General features: G+C 31.6%; 1 protein-coding gene and 2 long non-coding RNA genes across 5 annotated transcripts; 2 read left to right on the top strand and 1 right to left on the bottom strand.

The window, feature by feature from the left end:
• Positions 1–856: 856 nt before the first annotated feature.
• On the top strand, positions 857–2,301 carry LOC146953802 (uncharacterized). Its single transcript, XR_015011178.1, has 2 exons — positions 857–1,220; positions 1,951–2,301. It is a non-coding gene; the product is annotated as an uncharacterized LOC146953802 (long non-coding RNA).
• Positions 2,302–4,007: 1,706 nt separating this feature from the next.
• LOC146953801 (uncharacterized) lies at positions 4,008–7,768 on the top strand. 3 transcript variants are annotated; one of them, XR_015030026.1, is made up of 5 exons: positions 4,008–4,235; positions 4,392–4,507; positions 6,792–6,823; positions 6,964–7,118; positions 7,213–7,768. It is a non-coding gene; the product is annotated as an uncharacterized LOC146953801 (long non-coding RNA). The 3 variants fall into 3 exon arrangements; XR_015030022.1 differs by having other exon boundaries at positions 6,961–7,118; XR_015030024.1 differs by having other exon boundaries at positions 6,961–7,118; positions 7,210–7,768.
• A 6,168-nt stretch (positions 7,769–13,936) lies between these two features.
• LOC146953800 (AT-hook motif nuclear-localized protein 10-like) lies at positions 13,937–17,416 on the bottom strand. The gene is made up of 5 exons (XM_085749802.1): positions 16,454–17,416; positions 16,311–16,363; positions 15,896–16,021; positions 14,618–14,779; positions 13,937–14,468 (listed from the first exon to the last, which is right to left on the bottom strand). The coding sequence occupies exons 1-5, from the start codon at positions 16,881–16,883 to the stop codon at positions 14,178–14,180; spliced, it is 1,062 nt and encodes a 353-aa protein (XP_085605928.1). The 5' UTR covers positions 16,884–17,416; the 3' UTR covers positions 13,937–14,177.
• Between the last annotated feature and the right edge of the window lie 1,306 nt (positions 17,417–18,722).

Genomic DNA, 18,722 nt, shown 5'->3' with positions numbered 1-18,722 from the left:
CCATATTTTCTTCTTCCTCTGTCGCTGTAGACTCTTTCTTCTTCTTCGTTCTCCTTTTTTTTTCGTCACCACTACCACCACCAACTTCCGGATACCACAACTCTTCCGTCCAGCCTCCTTTAAAATCCCGGCCACCACCATTGAATTCCTCTCTTCTTCCTCTACAAAAGCCCTCAATTTATTTTTAGATTGGAGAAGTTTAATTTTTGAGATCTTCCCCTTCTCTCTTGTTTTCCGGCCACCGTGAGTTGCCAATGGGAAAACCAAACCCACCATATTCTTCCTCATGTTGTCAGCAACAAAACCTCTATGATTATTTTGCATTCGGAGCAACTTTGTCGGCGACCACTGTGCCGGAGTTCACCTCTGCCGCGCCGGAAAAGTTGTTGACCTCCATTTACTGCATTTTTCTCCTTCTTGGTGAGTTTCATCTTCTTGGTTCAAATAAATGTAAAAGTTATCTTTTGAGGTATTAACACTAAAGATGTTTGTACTTGCTTTTGTAAATTGATTTCATATTTAAGCATTTGTATCTTTCTCTTTAGACACTCATATATTTACACTAATGTCAGTCATAGTTTTATCATTATAATTGCCAATTGATTTCGTTTTGAAGTCAGAATTTTAGCATTTTAGACAAATTAAATGGATTGGAACAGGCTGTGTATCATGAATGTCAGAACAGGCTGAAAATTTACTAAATTTTGACTGTCTTATTACCTGCTTCCAGTAAGAAAAGCTTTTGGGAAGCCTTGGTGGTTAATATTTTCTCTCCATATGTTTTCTTTTCTAATTATTGTGTTGTATCATTATCATAGGCATAATGTGCTTCATGTTATTTTTATCTAATTTTCAGGTGAAGTGTTCAAGAGGGCCTTACTATCACAAGAAGTGTAAGTCTAATTTTGCTTCAATTTAGTTGTGTTGATTCAATGAAGTTTTTGTTTCATTTTTGTTCATACCTTGTGATTTATATTAAGGGAAGTGTCACTATAGAATGAATTCACTTTCTAAATGTATACAATGTTGATTCAGAGTCACAATATAATGTTGACAACATTCTGATTTAAATGTTTTTTTTCCATCAACTCTGAGCTTCACACCGTCGAGATTTATGCCGTTGAAATTCGACGCCGAGCTTCACCTTGCGGAGCTTAATATATTTTTCACATGAAGCATGCTGCTTGGGCAAGGGGTTGCTATATGACTTAACTTATATGGTAAGTTGCATTCAGCTTAACTGGCTATTAAGTCATCGTTTCTGTCTAAGGCTTTGTCAATAGCGAACTATGCAGCAGGCAAAATCACAAGTATATCTACTTTTAATATGGTATTGGCCTTGGTTATAAAATATAGGTGGAGATTTGTTTCAAATTACTTAAGTTTCAGTACCGATTTAGGGTCAAGTGCATCGAAATCAAAATTTATACAGTTTGAAGTTGGAAATTTTGTTATGAATTAAGTTGATCTTTTCAAGTGTTTCCCTTGTTGTGCTCCATTTAATATCTAAGTAACATTAGGGTTCAAAATAGGTTGGGGGTCTTGTTGCCAATATTTCTCAACTCTGTTAATAGAAATGGTCTATATATTCCTTACAAGAATCATGAAAGCTCATGAATTCAAACTATCTATCTTATATTTAAGATTGTTTTACTTTTCATTGGACTACACTACTTTTATTCATGTCATATTACCAATTTTACTAGTTGGAACTGAGATGTCTCGGCGTTGCATTTGGCATAGCATAATTGACCCAGTTGAGAACTTCCTTTTGAGTTTGGCATTTGGCATAGCATAATTGACCCAGTTGAGAACTTCCTTTTGAGTTTGGCATTAAAATATTTATGCATGTTGACGCTTATTTAGTGCTCAATTCTGGTGTAATGTGAAGCCCTTCCCCTATTCTGGTGTAATGAGGGTTATTTCCAAGTTTTAATTTTTGTGTTTCAGGAATAAGTTTGACTCAGGAGCAGTGGCTAGCCTTCAAAGAAAATTGTGCCTGACATAGAACAAGCCATTCAGAAAAAGGAGTCACGCGCATAAGGATGAGAAGATTTCCATATGCAGGTTGAAGTATTCATGTCGTTGTCTTATGATTGCCAAGTGATGTGGTGATACTTGATGTCTCAACTCTCAAGTGACATGACTTTGCTTTGTACCTCAACCATTTTGTTCAGGACTTTAAATCACTGAATCATGTTTTGTTCAGTGTAGTGCAATTGGAGTAGAACTTTGTAGGAAAACTCTAGAGAAGGTGAAATGAATGCTATTCAATGCAGTAATATGATATTTCCTTCCAAATATTTCTCTCTGATGGTTTTGTGTTTGGTAATATGCCAATAAGAAATTCTCAAATGAAACGTAATAATTAAAGCGTCATCAATTGTAAATTAAGGAACCAAAATTGAGTAAATTTATTTTTAAAAGACCAAAGTAAAATTTAAAATTAACTTATAGATCAAAAATATAATTTACCTAAATTTAGAAACTATCAAAAATGCTATTATGTCATGTATGGCTCGGCCTTGGAGACTACCTACCAAGCTTTCCCTTTCCTTTCAAAAACAATTTCTTTATTTTTAGGCAACCTATTTTACCTTTTCATTTGTCTAATCTAATCTAATAAACTCGTAAGGTAACATGTGTGGTGATTTTTTTTCTTCTCTTTTTATTTTATTTTTCCCATATTCACACAAAATACATTTAAAAATGGGGAAGGAAAAAAAATTCAAAAAAAAAAAATGGGGAAGGAAAAAGAAACCATCGGCTACTAAGTCAAGACATTCGTTTTTACAGGTTATTTGGTTTGCAACAGTGTGGGAAATATGGAAAGAAAGAAACAACAGAATTTTTAATACAAAAGAAAGCTCAATTATGCAGGTGGTGGACAAAATAAAGTCATTAACTTATAGGTGGTTGAAGGAGAAACTCGTAACTCTTCCTTTTAATTATCATGGACGGTGGCTTAGACCGTTTACCGTTTTAGGCATAGGCTAATTTTCTGTTGTTGTTTCTTGTGGTCCTCTGGGTGTTGGCTTTTGCCTTGTAATTATTGTTTATACTTTGGATTTTTTTTTGAAGGAGTTTATACTTTGGATTGACTTTGTTTTTTTGGTAATATATTTTATTTTAGCCTCGTCAAAAAAAAATTTAAAACTAAACTATTTTATATATTTCTCCACCAGATTCCAACCATATCTAAATAATAATTACATCCATTAAATATTATTCATTGATTTAATACTAATTCATAGAAATAATATTTTAATTCTCTATTCAGTACCATTTCTCCTTTTCCTGTTTATTTTTTTAATCTCCAATTTGGACAAGTCTTAGGAAAGTTCTTTTTTTTTTTGAAAGGTTCTTAGGAAACATTACCTGAACTACAAAACAAGGATCCATTTATAAATTTCGACATTTTCATTTCCTTTTTAAACTCCAAAAATTCAATATATTTTCTTTCTATTTTTTCAAGACCAGAATATTATTTTTCCTCTTTCAAATTTTAGATTTTTTTTTCTTCATCTAACTCTACTATTTTTTTTTTATTTAACGATGAAATTTATGCACATGGTGCAACTATTGTTCTTGTTTAATGCTTTAGTTTCTCAAGCTTTTAATTTGATTTTTAAGCTTAAAATTTTAATCTGTTAATTATTTTTCTTTTGAACAAAAATATTTACCAGTGAAGTAAAGAAAATTAAGGTGAAAGTGAGAACCAAGCTGATGGCACGTGTTTCTAAGGGGTGTGAATTACTATCAATTTTAGTAGGGGGTATACAAGTAATTGCTGAGAAGTGGTGGTTTTTTAAGGGGTGTGAGCAGCATAAACAATAAATGGAATAGTTTATAATATAATATGTTACATTAAAATATTCCAGCAGGTAAAAAGTGGTTTTTTTACCGCCAGCTGTCCTTAATATTTTCCCTTGTGCATGTCACCTATAAACTAACCGTTACATTTATATTGTAGTTATTGAGGGCACATAAGAGAAAATAGGCAGGGGCGGAACTACACTGAGGCATGGTGTGGCAGCTGCCACACCAGATTCCTGCCCAATTTTTTATTTTATTTTTTTATACACATAACATAAGGGAAAGTGGGAAACACAGCACACACAAACAAAACAAAATCGCATATCTTTCTTCTCTTCTCTATTCTCAGAAACAAAACAACATTTAACTTCTTCTCTTCTCACAAACAAATCACAACCTCTTAACAAACAAATTGCAAGGTAAGTCAAACAGTCAATTGATTCTCTACTTTCTCATTCATTCTACAATTGCTTTTTTTAGGGTTTTAGAATTGAGTTTTTTTTTTTTAACGTTTGAATTGGAGATTTTCTGTGTTATTGGATTGAATTGTATTTTGTTAATTCTTACAAATGCAGTGAATGATGATTGATGTGTATTGAGGCAGTAGCACACACCCTTGTTGGTGCCGTTGATATGATTTTAGTGCTCCTTGTTGACAACTGTAGGAAAATCAATTGAATGTCTTAAAAAGGTTACTTTTTTTTTCCACTATGTTTTGCAAATTGCAACCTCAGCTTCTGATATATATATGAATGTTATGTTTAAAGACTTAAACTTCAGCAAGAACAGTTGGTGCTATAAAATTCTTGCTACTGTGGGTTCTAAATAAGTGCACCTTCTTTGTTTGTTTTGCTACTGTGCGTTCTAAATAAGTGCACCTTCTTAAAAATTGCTTGTTTATGATAATTGATTATTGTACAATGGTGTTTATAGGATGAAGAAATTCTTTCCTTTGTTGTCTAGAGACAAAGCTAGTTCTTCGGACACGGATATTGCTCCCAACTTGACCAATGAGGGTATTAAAATTTTTGCCACACTAATATGAAATGTCTAGATCCGCCCCTGAAAATAGGTGATTGAAAATATAATATGATACCTTCAATTAAACTTTAGGTTGGCGTTATGAAATTTAGTTAAGGATAAATCTTTTACCCTATAGCTTAGTTAACCCTACTACGCATGATTTTCTTTTAACCTCATAAGAACTAAGTAAAGGTTGATAGAAGATAGTGTCTGGAATAACTTGATACACAATATGTTTCTAATGTGCACAACCTCTTGAACATTATAGATATTAAGATAAGATAAGATAATTAAGTTGATTTTTTGCAATGGATGTGAGTAGACTGGGGCTGTGTGCACGTGCTAGTGATTTACATGCTAGAGCCAGTGTTAGTGTTTAAGTGGTCAAATTTATTTGGAAGCAAATTAATGGAATGTGGTCTATTCCTTTTTGTTACGGTTGTAGTAGTCTTCAGATTACATGGTGTTGAAATAAAATTTCATTCAATGCCTTTGGAGAGAGATATAGTGTAGCCATTTAGGACTATGAACTAAAGAGGGAAAATCAAGTTGAATTACGTGGTTATTCGTGCTTTGTGTGCCACTTACTAGTGGCGTATCCAGGACCCTGGGTCAGGGGGTGCGAATTTTTTAAGTTCAGTTAATAATAATAATTATGAAATTAAAGATATATATTTAAATTATATATATATATATATATATATATATATATATATTCAATTTGAATTTAATTATTGTGTGTATATATGTATATTATTTTTAATGTAAACAGTCCTCGTGAGCTTAGCTCAGTTGGTAGAGATGATGCATAATCATAATATATGCAAGGATATATTTAATGTAAACCTCCAAATTAGTTCCTAGAGTGGTTAAATATAGAGGTCAATTTAAAACTTAATTAATAGAGTCATGGATCTTTTTGAAATATTCATAAAGTAGAGACTTATTTAAGAGTGTTCTACAAAGTCATGGAGTACTAATTTGATGTTTTACTCGTTATATATATTATAAATGTATACAACTTTTTTTTTTAATTATGATCAATCTCTTTTTTAATTATGATCAGTCTCTACAAAGGTCTCTTTTTGGAAAAATTTAGAATGGATAAGATAAATACTATTAAATTAAATTAAATTGGAAACGTAAATCACTCAAGTTGGTCAAACAAGATGCAAGTTGGAGAAATTACGTCAGCTTCATGCAAATGTGATAAGATTATAAGATAATTTGAGTTATACAATGTCATCTTTTGAGTGCAAAGGTGCAGAAGTTAATTATCCAGGGTGTGCAAAATAGAGAAAAAAGTAGGATATTGGTGTAATTGTTAGAAACTCAGGGTGTGCAGCTGCACACTCTCACCAACACCTAGGTCCGCCCCTGCCACTTACAAGACATGCCTTTTGTAAATAAAATAAAAAAGAAGAGAATCTCCTTTAATATAAGAAAAGAAGATGTTGTGGAAAACCTCTTAATGCCCTATCCTGGTTGACTGCCACATCCCACAATTAAGGGTAAATATTGTCTAAAAATTATGTTTTCCAACTAAATGACCACAATTACCTAATATGATGTCATGTAACTACAAAGAACTAATAGTTTAGTTTATTTGCTCTTCAAAAAGTCATTTCCATTTCATGCCAACTAAATAAAGCAGATTTTGGTTGACACGGGAAACAAAGAAGTTTTCTTTTGTACCAAAAATTTTGTTCTAATGTCAGATCTGCCATCAATGGGGGAAAATTTTCAATTTCAAATTTCAAATACTCTTTCAAATTTCAAATATTCTTGATATATATTATGCACTACTCATTCATAAATCAATACTCTATCATTATCTCTCTTTAAAAAAAAAAAATACTGTCATTCTCTCACATGTCTCTCATCTCTCTCATCTCTCATTTTCCTTTACCTATTCTCTCTTTGACTGATTTTTTTAACTCCATTTAATGCAGGAAAATTGTTACTTTTAAAAACAACATGGCAGGTACAAGAATTCGTTTTCATCCTTGAACAAAGCTATCAAAATTTTCATTAATTATTTATGTTTGTTGTCTTCATTTGTTGTTGAGCTTCATATCATATCATATATTTAACAAATTGTGCTTTTATGTTCAAATTCAGCAGCATGATATACGAGGCAAAAAAAAGAAAGTGTAGAAGGCGGAAAGATGATGAAGATGAGCAGTTAAAGAAAAAACACATATCCAAACACAGTACCAACAATTTTACAATTATCTCTACAACAACAAAGATCTACAAAAGCAAATCAGGAAAAATAAGTAAGAATCAACTTCATAAAAAAATATATCATTCAAGTCTTCTTCATTGTCATACAAATTGTCCTTGATGTAATGTTTTTCCTTTGAATAGCAGGAAAGGGAGGTGTGAGAAGATGAGATATCAGTGGAGAGAGGAAGTCTGGCTTAATAATTTTGAAAGTTTGTAGTGGTTTTATAAAACAGCCATTGAAGGTTCTGTTCCAGATCAAAGCTACAAAGAAAAAACTATGAAATAGAGAAATATGAAGATGAATACATATGTTCTTACTTACAGAGAGTATTAAGAGTAGGATTTAATATCCGATTGTACTATTTTTTACCCAAAATAATTTGTGATTGAAAATAAAAATGTATGTTTTTAGTTGAACTATTTCAAAAGAAGGGAATCAATTGGTCAACATACAAAAAAGGTGATTTGAGTTATATTAAAAGAAAGAATTCAAAAATAAAAAATTTGGGTTGAATATCAGTTTGGGTTTTATTTTTTTATGAATAGCAATTTGGGCTTGGAAAAAAGATCCTATGTTTTTTGTTATACTGAAAACTAATTTTTATTTTAATGGAAGTTATAATGAATATTATTATAATTTAGAAAGAAATGAATCGATTAACCAACATACAACAAATTTTGAGTTAGATTAAAAGAAATATTTTTTTTCAAAAGAACATAATAAGTCACAGTCAAAAATTAATTGTTAAATCATTCTTTTGAAAGAAATTTGAGTTATATTAAGAGTGAATGTTGACAGGGAAAAACATATTCTTTTGATTTGCAAACAAAAAAATTATTCAACTGTGAAAAAAACCTACTTAATTTCTGGAAAAAAAAGTCTTCATTTTGACTTTTTTTGTTTTTCTGTTAATATCAGTTTTGCAGGAAAAAATTTGAATTTGCATTTTGACTTAATAGATTTTTTTTTATCAAAGATCCAATAGAAGGATTGTCAAAAAAAAAATATCAAAATAGTATCAGATCTAAAAAAAAGCTAAAAAAAGATTAATTGATCTACATGAGAAATTCTTACATATTTTGAAAATAGAAGAGAATCAGATCCAATTTCATCTTTTGACTGTTGTTGTTGTATTTGTTGCATGTAATGGAAACATAACAGCGGCGGTTGCAATTTCCGGCACTGAGGTCGCCGGAAAAGATGTTTCAAATTATGATTTTTTTTGTGGGTTTTGTAGAGGAGTTGGAGGAGAGTCTTTTGATGGTGTTAATTTTCGAAAAGACTGACTTTGTTGGCCGAGATCTAGCCAAGAAGGTGGTGGTTGAGAAGCTCACAAATCTATTTGATCTGAAAATAACTTTATTAGAATGATAGATGATAAAGAATAGGTCAAGATTATGAGTTTGGTTCAGCTACAGGCAGCCGGAAATTAATCATGGAGGCTGTGAACAGTAATTCAGTGGCTAGGGTTTGTTGGAGGAGGAGAGCTTCTCAAATTCCTTTGGTGAAGAGAGAGAATAAAATCAACAAATGACCATTTGAGCAAAAAGAATAATAAAAGAGGGTGGGAGATATAAATTAAAAAACTTATACAAGTGAATGTTCTCGAAAAGGAAAAAAATTGAAAATGGTAGCCTGTACTGTACAACATTAATTCATATGACAATTTTAAATGTTTTAATTGGTTCTCTTAACAAAATAAATGTTTTAATTGGTTGTATGTACAAAATTGTTTTGAATTGTCAATTCACCACCATTAAACTCTAAATATTATTGGTACTCTTAATCAATGGTTGTGATCACTTGGTCAAAATTAAAAAGGTTAGCAAGACCCATTTCAATAATTATATTAAATCATCAAACTAAAATGGACGGAATAAATGGACATTGACTAAATTTCTTAAATAAGTAAAATGCATGGAAAAAATGGACATTAATTGTAGCTTCAAGTAGAATCAATTGTACGAGCAAAATCAATTCTACTTTAAATCATCCAAACATCATAAAATCAATTATACAACCTCTAGAATCACTTTTGACCCTCTAGAATTGAAACCAAACACATGCTTATAAATATAAAAAACACAGGGGATCAAGATTTTTTACTACTAATTTATAACAGGGTGAAGCTCATCATATTATGATGTCCCATCTAAGGCCGATCTAAGAGTAAGATTATTAAGACCTTTGCTTTAGACCTCCCACAAAAAATTATTTTTCATTAGATTTTATAAACAAAACTGCCTCATATACATTAGTAGTAAAAATGTTCATGTACTAAAATTTGTTTAAAACCTCACATATAGATAAAATTGTCTGGACAAGTCCCGATACCATCTCAATTCTTTTACATCATAAGATGCATCCTTCATCTCTCTCCCTCCCTTCTTTATGACATTATGATTACTATGCACATGATAAGTTAGCAAACATATTATAAAATTATATAAGTCGATAGTTATTATACACTAGAAAAATTGTCGTTGCTAAAAATCTATACAATATAAAAAAGTTTACACAATGTAAGAAAGGGATAAGGTGGGTATATACTAAAGTTTCAGAAATTTATAAAATGCATGATAGAAATCGGCATCTATTAAATAGAACTATCATGTATGAGGCAAGCTGTCATTAATAAAATGCACTAAAATGTTTACATTGATTAAACTAAATTATCATGCACTTGAAAAGTTTTCAGTGATCCTATTTAAGAATTAACTTAAATGCACGGGTTAAGTTGTCACTGACTAAACTAAAACTGATACACGGGACATGTTATCGTTGATACAAAGTTTATAATAATTATAATACTCGGGCCATGTTGTTATTGATATAAATTTTAGAATAATTTAAGGGTAAAATCAATTCTACTTTAAATCATCCAAATATCATAAAATCAATTATACAACCTCTAGAATCACTTTTGACCCTCTAAAATTGAAACCTAACACATGCTTATAAATATAAAAAAAACACACGGGGTCAAGATTTGTGAATGGTAAATATAAAAAACACAGGACAACGATTTGTGAATGATAAATATAAAAATACATAACCAAGATTTATGGATGATAAATATAAAAAAAACTAAACCAAAATTTATGAATGATATATCTATAAAAAGCATGAGACCAAATATTGTGACTTATAAATTAAAAAAAACACGGGACCAAGATTTGTGAATGATAAATATAAAAAACATGAGACCAATATTTGTGAATAATAAATATAAAAAACACATGACTAAGATTTGTGAATAATAAATATAAAAATACAGGGTCAATATATGTGAATGATATATATATATAGAATCAATATTTGTGAATGATATATATATGTGAATGATTGTAAACCACAAACATCGTTATCGTTATTCATTTTCATGTTTGATTATAGCTTCTTCCTCTTCTATCTCACACAGACTTCTTTCTGCCAGTTCCTGTTTTTTTTTTTTTGACCCGACACATTTTCAATTGATGAAGGGAATTTACTGTAGTTGGTGGTTTTCAATTCCAGTATTGATAGATGTTGCGGAATTTTCCTTTATGCCTATTTTTCTCATTGATTTAAAAATTGTTGAGGATTGCAATTTGCAAAACCAAACCCATTTATGTATCTGCTCTATTATTTTTGTTAGCCATCAAAATAAATAAATCTAAAAATCTTAACTTGGAAAAGCTTGTAGATTAAAATTAGCTTAAGCTTGGTAACAAAGGTGAAAATCCATTGTCTTTTAGGGAGGTGAAAACCATTGTTTGTTGCAAATAGATTAAAAAGTTCATGGCTGTCAATAAAAATCAAGAAGCCTTTACTGAATTGAGAGCACAGAGAAGCAAAGAATAAGGGAACAAAGAAAAAATCAGGGTTGTGAGATGAGGTGAGGATGAAGAATAAGGGGAAAGGGGATATCGCACTTGAGAGAGAACAAAGAAGGAAGGAGGGTTGGGAGGAATAAAGATGCGCGTGGAAATAAGAAAAAATAGGCATGTGCAATTCAAAGTCCAGCTTTTAATGTAGTCCGTTGATATTGATCCAAAGGTCATAATTTGTTCCTCTCATCCTCTCATTATAATACTCCTCTCATTTGATACACCCTCTATATATATATATATATATTCCATATATGCTAATTAATATATTCATAAAGAAATCTATGATTAATATTATCACGCACGGGTATTTTTACTAGTTACTATTAAACAATGTATAGTTGAGAACGAGAGAATGTAGGTAGAATAACACATTACATTTTAGTTATGTTAGAATTTTAGGGATTAGTGTAAGAATAAAATTGTTAATTAAATTAATAATGTGGTAATCTTGAAGATGCAAGTACCATGTATAATTTTGCGATGAAAAATATTGAGACGAGTTGTCTATCATATGAAAATTTATCTTTGTTTATCAACCTGGATCGATGGAAAAACCTCAATTTTCTTCTCTTAATTAGGGGTGTTTAAATTTAAACCGATCTAAAATAATGCCGAAAACCAAAAACCGCAGTAAACCGAATATTTTTAGATGTGTTTGGATGTTGTTTTGTAAAAACCGCTATGATCATTTTAGATTTCGGGTCACTTTTTGAAAAGTGAACCGAACCGCAAAAATAAATTTTGATACTTATTTATTAATTTATTTGTATTATATATTGCATTAATATATTCTTGGTTGGTATTTAATCTTATATATTGTGTTAATTTAACCTATACTGCAAAAATAAATTTTGATACTTATTTATTAATTTATTTGTATTATATATTGCATTAATATATTCTTGGTTGGTATTTAATCTTATATATTGTGTTAATTTAATCTATACTGTAAAATATAATCGATCATATTTATTGTGTAATTTTTTTTAATACATTTGTGGTATATTTTGCATTATCTTACTATTTTAATGCATATATGTAATATTAATATTAATAAAACAATCACATGTTGCATTTTGGATATCCAAAAACCGATCCAAATTAAACTGCATATATTTTGATCGGGTCGGATCATATCATATATTTTTTTAGAATAATCATCCAATCCGAACCGAACCACGTGTGGTTTTTATTTTGGATCGGTTGACTTTTTGTCTCAAAACCGATTCAAACCAAACCGCAAACACATCTATTTAACCCTAAGTAATAATGCACAGTAATGATAGACCCATTCACACTATTTAATTCATTCATAAAGTTAGTGGTGCAAAGCAAGGGTCAAGCATCAGAGCTTCAAGGCTGAGGATCTCCATCCTCCTCTTGTTTTTTCTATGACATGTTTTTCTATTGTTTTGTAATGATGTCGGTTGTCATGTGCAACTAAACCTCTTTGATTAGGGTTCCACGATAAACCATTTCTTATTTGTTGGATTCAATTAACAAAGTTTTTTTTTTATTCAGTTTACGATTCAAATGTATGATTTAATTTGTATATGTTCGTTTTTATACCATATCTTAGATGGAGAATATTAGGATTGACCACCCTAATTCCTTCCGAACAATAGTAAATTGCTTAGTTTTCAAATTAATTTCTTTTAATCAAATCTAAGTATGAATTTAGGGTTATGACGCATCTTAAGGGAACACCACAATTGTAACTTTTGAGTTACAACGATATTAAAATGAAACATCTCCTGATATATCAGGGGGTCATTTCTACTTTCTTAAATCCAAACACAGGTCATAAACTAATAATCAACTGAGTTAAATCCAACAAATATGGATGGGTGAATTTAAGGATTTCCTAATTGATGTTATACTTCTGAATCACAAAACCTAATCTCGCATTGGGCAGGACAATTAAACCCCTGTAAACCACTTCATCTCTTTTAAATTCAGTTAATTCTAATAAATTCCGCTAATTACCAAGTTGGACGAGAATCCAAGTGGAAATGATAACTTGCTTATTTATTACTTGTGTACGATGGGGCACACTTGTCAATTTCATTCATCAAATTTTTGGTGCAGTTATCGTGGATTGTTGATATTTCACAAGGTAATCAGTAGATTTTATTTTGTGAATAATTAGGTTAGCTTAGGTAAAAAAAATCCAGTTTTTTTTCTTTATGTTTTTACTTATTTTTAAATTTTTGATTTTATTTCATTTTTAGGGTTAATTTTATTTTCTGCTTTTCATTTTAGGTTAGATACTAGAAATTAGGGTCCTCGTGAGCTTAGCTCAGCTGGTATGGACAATGCATGAAATATGTAAGGTCGGGGTTCGAATCCCGGCCACCACCAAAAAAAAAAGATACTAGAAATTAGGGTTAGTTCCTATTTTCTAGATTAGGTTTATCTTTTATGATTAGATTAGTTTCAAATCTTTTTAGATTATGTTACTCTTTTTATTTTCCTTGTTTCTAGGTTAGATTAGATTTATTTTGTTTTTATTTTATCTTATTTCAAAAATACAAAAAGATTTAGTCTGTTTTATTTTAGGGTAGTATCTAGGATAGATTTAGTCTGTTTGTAAAATTTAGTGTTTGTGTGGTGTGTGTGTATTCCTTTTTTGTTATTTAATCTAATTCTCTATTGCAAGCTCTTCTTAAATCCCTTGCAGATTGTTTTATGCGTGGTGCAAATTCAGTTACCTCGCTATTCAACTCCGACATCGATAAAACTGATAGAGCTATTCGAAAAGCTATATGAGAAGCAAGAGAATCAACCGTTGTTCCACTTCCAAATCTATATCTTTATGAATATCTATAATTCTGAAAAATTGGAAAACAAAAATAAAGTTATGTATTATTTTCCATCTTCGCCGGTTTGAAAATCAATTTACCCCTAATAATAATACATGAGATAAGGGTGAAAAGGGTCAATTCCATGAATAAAATTTGAAAATACACAACTCGAATGAGAGGGTTTAGAACACATATTTCTAATATTGTCATAAGAGGATCTAAAACCTCAATAATATGATTAAACAAAAGCAACCATCGCTTGAAATGTTTCATAAATGGTTTTTAAATCCAAATCAGCAGAAAATCAAATAGAAACATAAAAAAAAACTGATAGATAAACTCCCATAAATTTGTCCCAATTATTCAAATCACCCTTTTAGAATTCGACCTCCAGCCAGAACATAGTACAATCACCATGCAAATAACCCGCTTCTACACTGATGAGCCTAGAAGCTCATCCTCACTTTGAGTTTGGTGAGTCAACATTTGTTGGTACATCGATAATGTAGGAATGGGTCCACTATCATTATTGTAGATTCCAAGCACTTGACCGAAAGGAATATTCTCATTGTTACCATAAGACATAGATGAAGGCCCTTGAGAGGCAGCACTAGTTGGAGTCCCAGAAGCAGCAAATTGAGATATTGTCATTGAAGAAGGACCCAATATCAGGTTACTTGAGCTACAGCTTTTGTCATCCAAAGTAAAACTACCCACTGTGACCTGAAAATGATTCTTAAAAAGTCATAAATCGGTGCCACAAAATTTGCTCAATTCGTCGTGCAGAAAATACTATAGACACCCAAGAACTTACATTCACATTGTGCTTTAAAAAAAATCAACATAAATCATTTATCATTTGAGAGAAATACCTTTACAAAGGATGCCGCAATAAGCTTATCAGCAACTACACCTCCCAAAAAGTTTAAATTAGGATCCACTAAAGACACCTTAAAGTAACCCATTGTCCTAGAACCATTTTTGTTGTCAAATACTTCTAACATTCCTGACAGAGATAAAATCTCAAATTGGCCCTGTAATGAAAAATAACATAATAAGAAGAAAATTGAACTAAAACACATTTAGTTATGTAAAATAACTATCAAAGTATCCATAATGACATTTTCACACGTACACAATAAAAATTTAAACACAAACAAAACTAAAAATGCTAGTTCCTCCTATTAGAAATTCCAGCAATGATATCTTTTACTTTCAAATAACCATAGAAAGTGACATTTTTTTAAAATAGATATAACACTGGGAAATGCATGTGACCCACTCAATAACTAAATATAGTTGCAATAATGAATGTAAATTTGCTTAAATGATGCCAATAATAATTCAATATTTTCTGATCCCACCATCTGCTTAAATATAGTTGCAACATTTAACCCCACATCTATCTCATGCCAAAGAAAATTGTGTACACAAATTTTAACCCAATATATATATATATATATATAAGAACTGAAAATACAGATAAAAGATAAAAGACTAAAAATAAAAAAGGATAAAAATGACTTATTTTGTGATAGAATCCTACAAAGTACACTTTCTTTCTTGTTTCAGCATGGCAAAACAAAACAAAAAAACTTTTTGATAAATTGATAAATGATAGTGATAGATTTCATTTTTAAAAGCTCAATATTGTTGATAAAAAAAAGTGAAAAAGATTGCATTTTAATGTTCTCTATGAAAAGTAGTGTACTGTTAGATAGCATGGTTAAAATTAGATTGTGCAAAACATATGCATTGTTTTATGTACTCCATATGTAACAAAATATACATAAAAGAGATTAAAAAAGTCAATTGCATTTAGTGCAAAACATTTGACTTTTTATGTGTTAGTGCTTGTAAAATTGTCATTATGGCATGGTGGCTCATGTGCGAGTTGCCATGAACCACAATGCCAATTATATCCACCATGTCTCTTCCATAGGCTTTTTTAATGTTTAGTAGTCATAATTCGACAAAGACAACATTGTCTCAAGCCAAATGTTTTCTTAAGAATATATGTCCATCAAACAAATTCATCTTACATCGTATTTCAGATCTCTCCACTTAACTTAGTACTAACAGAGATTTCTCATAATCAGATACATTGTTATTGAATGTATTCTAATAAAAACATATGTAAAAAGGACTACCTCACGAAGAACAATGGTTCCTGACTGATGAAGAGCTACAGTACCAACTAAACCATGAGCAGAAAGAATGCACATATCTGTATTAGGTCCTCCTTGACAAAAGGTCTTAAGTTTTACAACAATGTCCTACAAACAGAACAAGATAAACTTTTTGTTAGAACCATTTCGGTCAAAGAAGACTATAAAATAACCACCCTTTTAACATCATCAAAGTCTACATCATCATTTCAACTTATAATGTAACCAAAATCTACATTAGCATTTCAACATACACTAGTAACCACCTTTTAACATCATCAAAGTCTACATGAGCATTTCAATTAATAAAGTAACCAAAATATTAAAATTGTAAAAGGAAATTAATCATATATATGACATCTTAACATTGAAATTAATTATAGGTTCTTTTACATACCTCTCCAGGGTTCATGGTGATCACATGTTGAGAGAAATCAGTTCCACTAACTCCTAAAAAATGAACAGCCAGAATAAAAATTGAAATTAAATAATCGACAAAATTCAAATTTAAAAAATGAAATAGAATTTATTTTATCATACCCGACACTTCAACTTTCTTCTTCTTGTTCAATGATCCACGGGGCCTTCCTCTTCCCCTAGTACTCTTATTGGTAATCGAAGAAGAAAGAGAAGTAATGGTAGCATCCAGGGTTGGGCTTGAGACCAAAGCAATGTTTCCATCAGGAAAATACTTCCTCGGTCGACCCCTTTTTTTCTGGATTGAACCAGATCCAGAGGGAGCACTCACACATGGTTTCAAGGTAGAAGGAATGCTGTTGTTGAAAGGCTCAGAATGAGGGGGTTGGTTAGTGTTCATGTTGATTGGAGGGAATCGAGCAGTGATCGGTTCCATCATGGTGGTCGAAATAGTGTTTGTGAATGGATTAGGACCCACTAGTACACCATTTTCCAATTGAAGGTGGTCTGGGTGAGGGTGAGGGTGCGGTTGTTGTCGTTCATGAGAATCCATAAAAATGTAGCGTAGTGAAGAAAAGACTGATTGAAATATAATTGTGAATGAGTATGTATATGTAGTGATGAACGTAACCGAAGGTGGTGAATGGTGTGATGATGATAATGACAAAATGATGACGAAGGAAGAAAAATGTGAACCCAAAAGTCAATAACTAATGAATAAGGGAGAGAACAATTAAGGTTTTAGTTTTTTATTTTATTTAATTATATTCAGGGTTTAAATTTGTTTTATATTTGGTTTTTTATTATATTTTTTGGGTAGATAGACTAAAAGACTATTGAAAACTCATACACAACGCGTACAGGCGTCAGGTTTAAACCTCGGTCATGACATCCAACCTAACAATTTTAATATTTTTGTCAATTAAGCTAGGAATTGTGGACGATTTTTTATTATTTATTGTTTATTTTGGTCCCCTTCATGAACTTAAGTTATTTGTGATATTATTTAATGTATTTAACACTTTAGGAGATTTCCATTTATATTTATTATATATTTGACTTTTACACCAGTTGTTATTATTTTATATTTTTTTAAATCATTTATTTTGGAAATAAAATATAACTTTATTTTGAATTTGACTATTGTCTTGACTAAGTATTATTAATGCTCTCTTTACCTCATTGTAATGGTTATATTTTTTTAAAAAAAATATTGTTCCAAAATGAGTCTCACTCTAAATTTTTATATGGTCATAATTGCTTTTTTTTTAATTTTTCTCTTTAATTAATATTATAAGCATTTGTATCAAGTTATTGTTTTCCTTTTGTCTTATTATAATGAAAATACATCAATGGTTAATAAAGATAAAATAGCAACATTAACATTACCTTTCTTTTTCCTCTTGATATGTCTGGTGAGAACGGTTGAGTCGCAACGGTTATGGAGAATGCTCCGATGATCACTAACGGTTTTCAGTGTGGCGGCGAAGAGTCTTATGCAGTGGAACGAAAGGTACATGCAGGCACGTTAGCACTACCACGATCAAGTTAGTAATGGAACTGAGAGAGAAAGTCTTAGAAGTGTTGTGAAAAATATTGTGTACCTTGAGGGTGAAGCAAGTTCACCCTTATATAGGCCCGCTCGTGGCATAATCGTCTCCGGGTTATGTGGCGTATGATTAGGGGCGGGAGTGGACACGCATAGCGTGATCCCGGCAAGGATGTGTGCTCCAGTGTGGCACGGTGCAGGCGAGTTGGCGTGCTCCTTTGAGTGCGTAGCCTTGAGGCGGTGTATTAATGTACACGTGTAGCCCTGTGAGTGGTCCAGAACAATTGCCCCCAAGCCGTTGATGCCTTTATGGCTCAATGGCTTTAGCATAGAAAGGAGGCGTTCAATTAAAGGCGCTCGTCGACGGCTTAGTCCGGCGGCCCTCGATGTGTTATGTCAGGAACTGAAGCCCACCCGCAAAGAGGGTGGCGTCCATTGATGAGCTAAGCGGGACGACCCTTGGAGTGTTTTGTTGGGAAGCTTTGATTCCATCTGCGAGTGATGGTGCCCGAATTTGAGTTAGTGGGAGTAGTTGGCAATTGAATGCTCCAAAGGAAGCGTTGGTGACGTGATGTCTATTATGTTTTGCATTCCACGTGTCCATCTCGTGTGTTGCACGCACTCCGAGTTTTAGGCCACACGCGCACACTACTTGAGTGTTTTTCTCAGTCTAATGGTTGAATCTTTACCGTTGAACTGTGAACCTTTGGATTTCTTTATTCGCAGCCGTTTAATTTTCGGTTTTGGGGTTCTTTATATAGGAAGGATCCTTCTATTTCTGTTCTTTTAGCTTTTCATCTTTTGTCTTTGGGGGATTTCGCAACTATCTCTGGTGAACTCAGT

Source organism: Medicago sativa, chromosome 1 (assembly GCF_051527215.1).
Source record: "Medicago sativa cultivar Bolivia chromosome 1, Bolivia_mono, whole genome shotgun sequence".
Lineage (NCBI taxonomy): Eukaryota > Viridiplantae > Streptophyta > Magnoliopsida > Fabales > Fabaceae > Medicago > Medicago sativa.
Note: the sequence above shows the minus strand (reverse complement) of the source record. Positions and strands in the feature narration are given on the sequence as shown.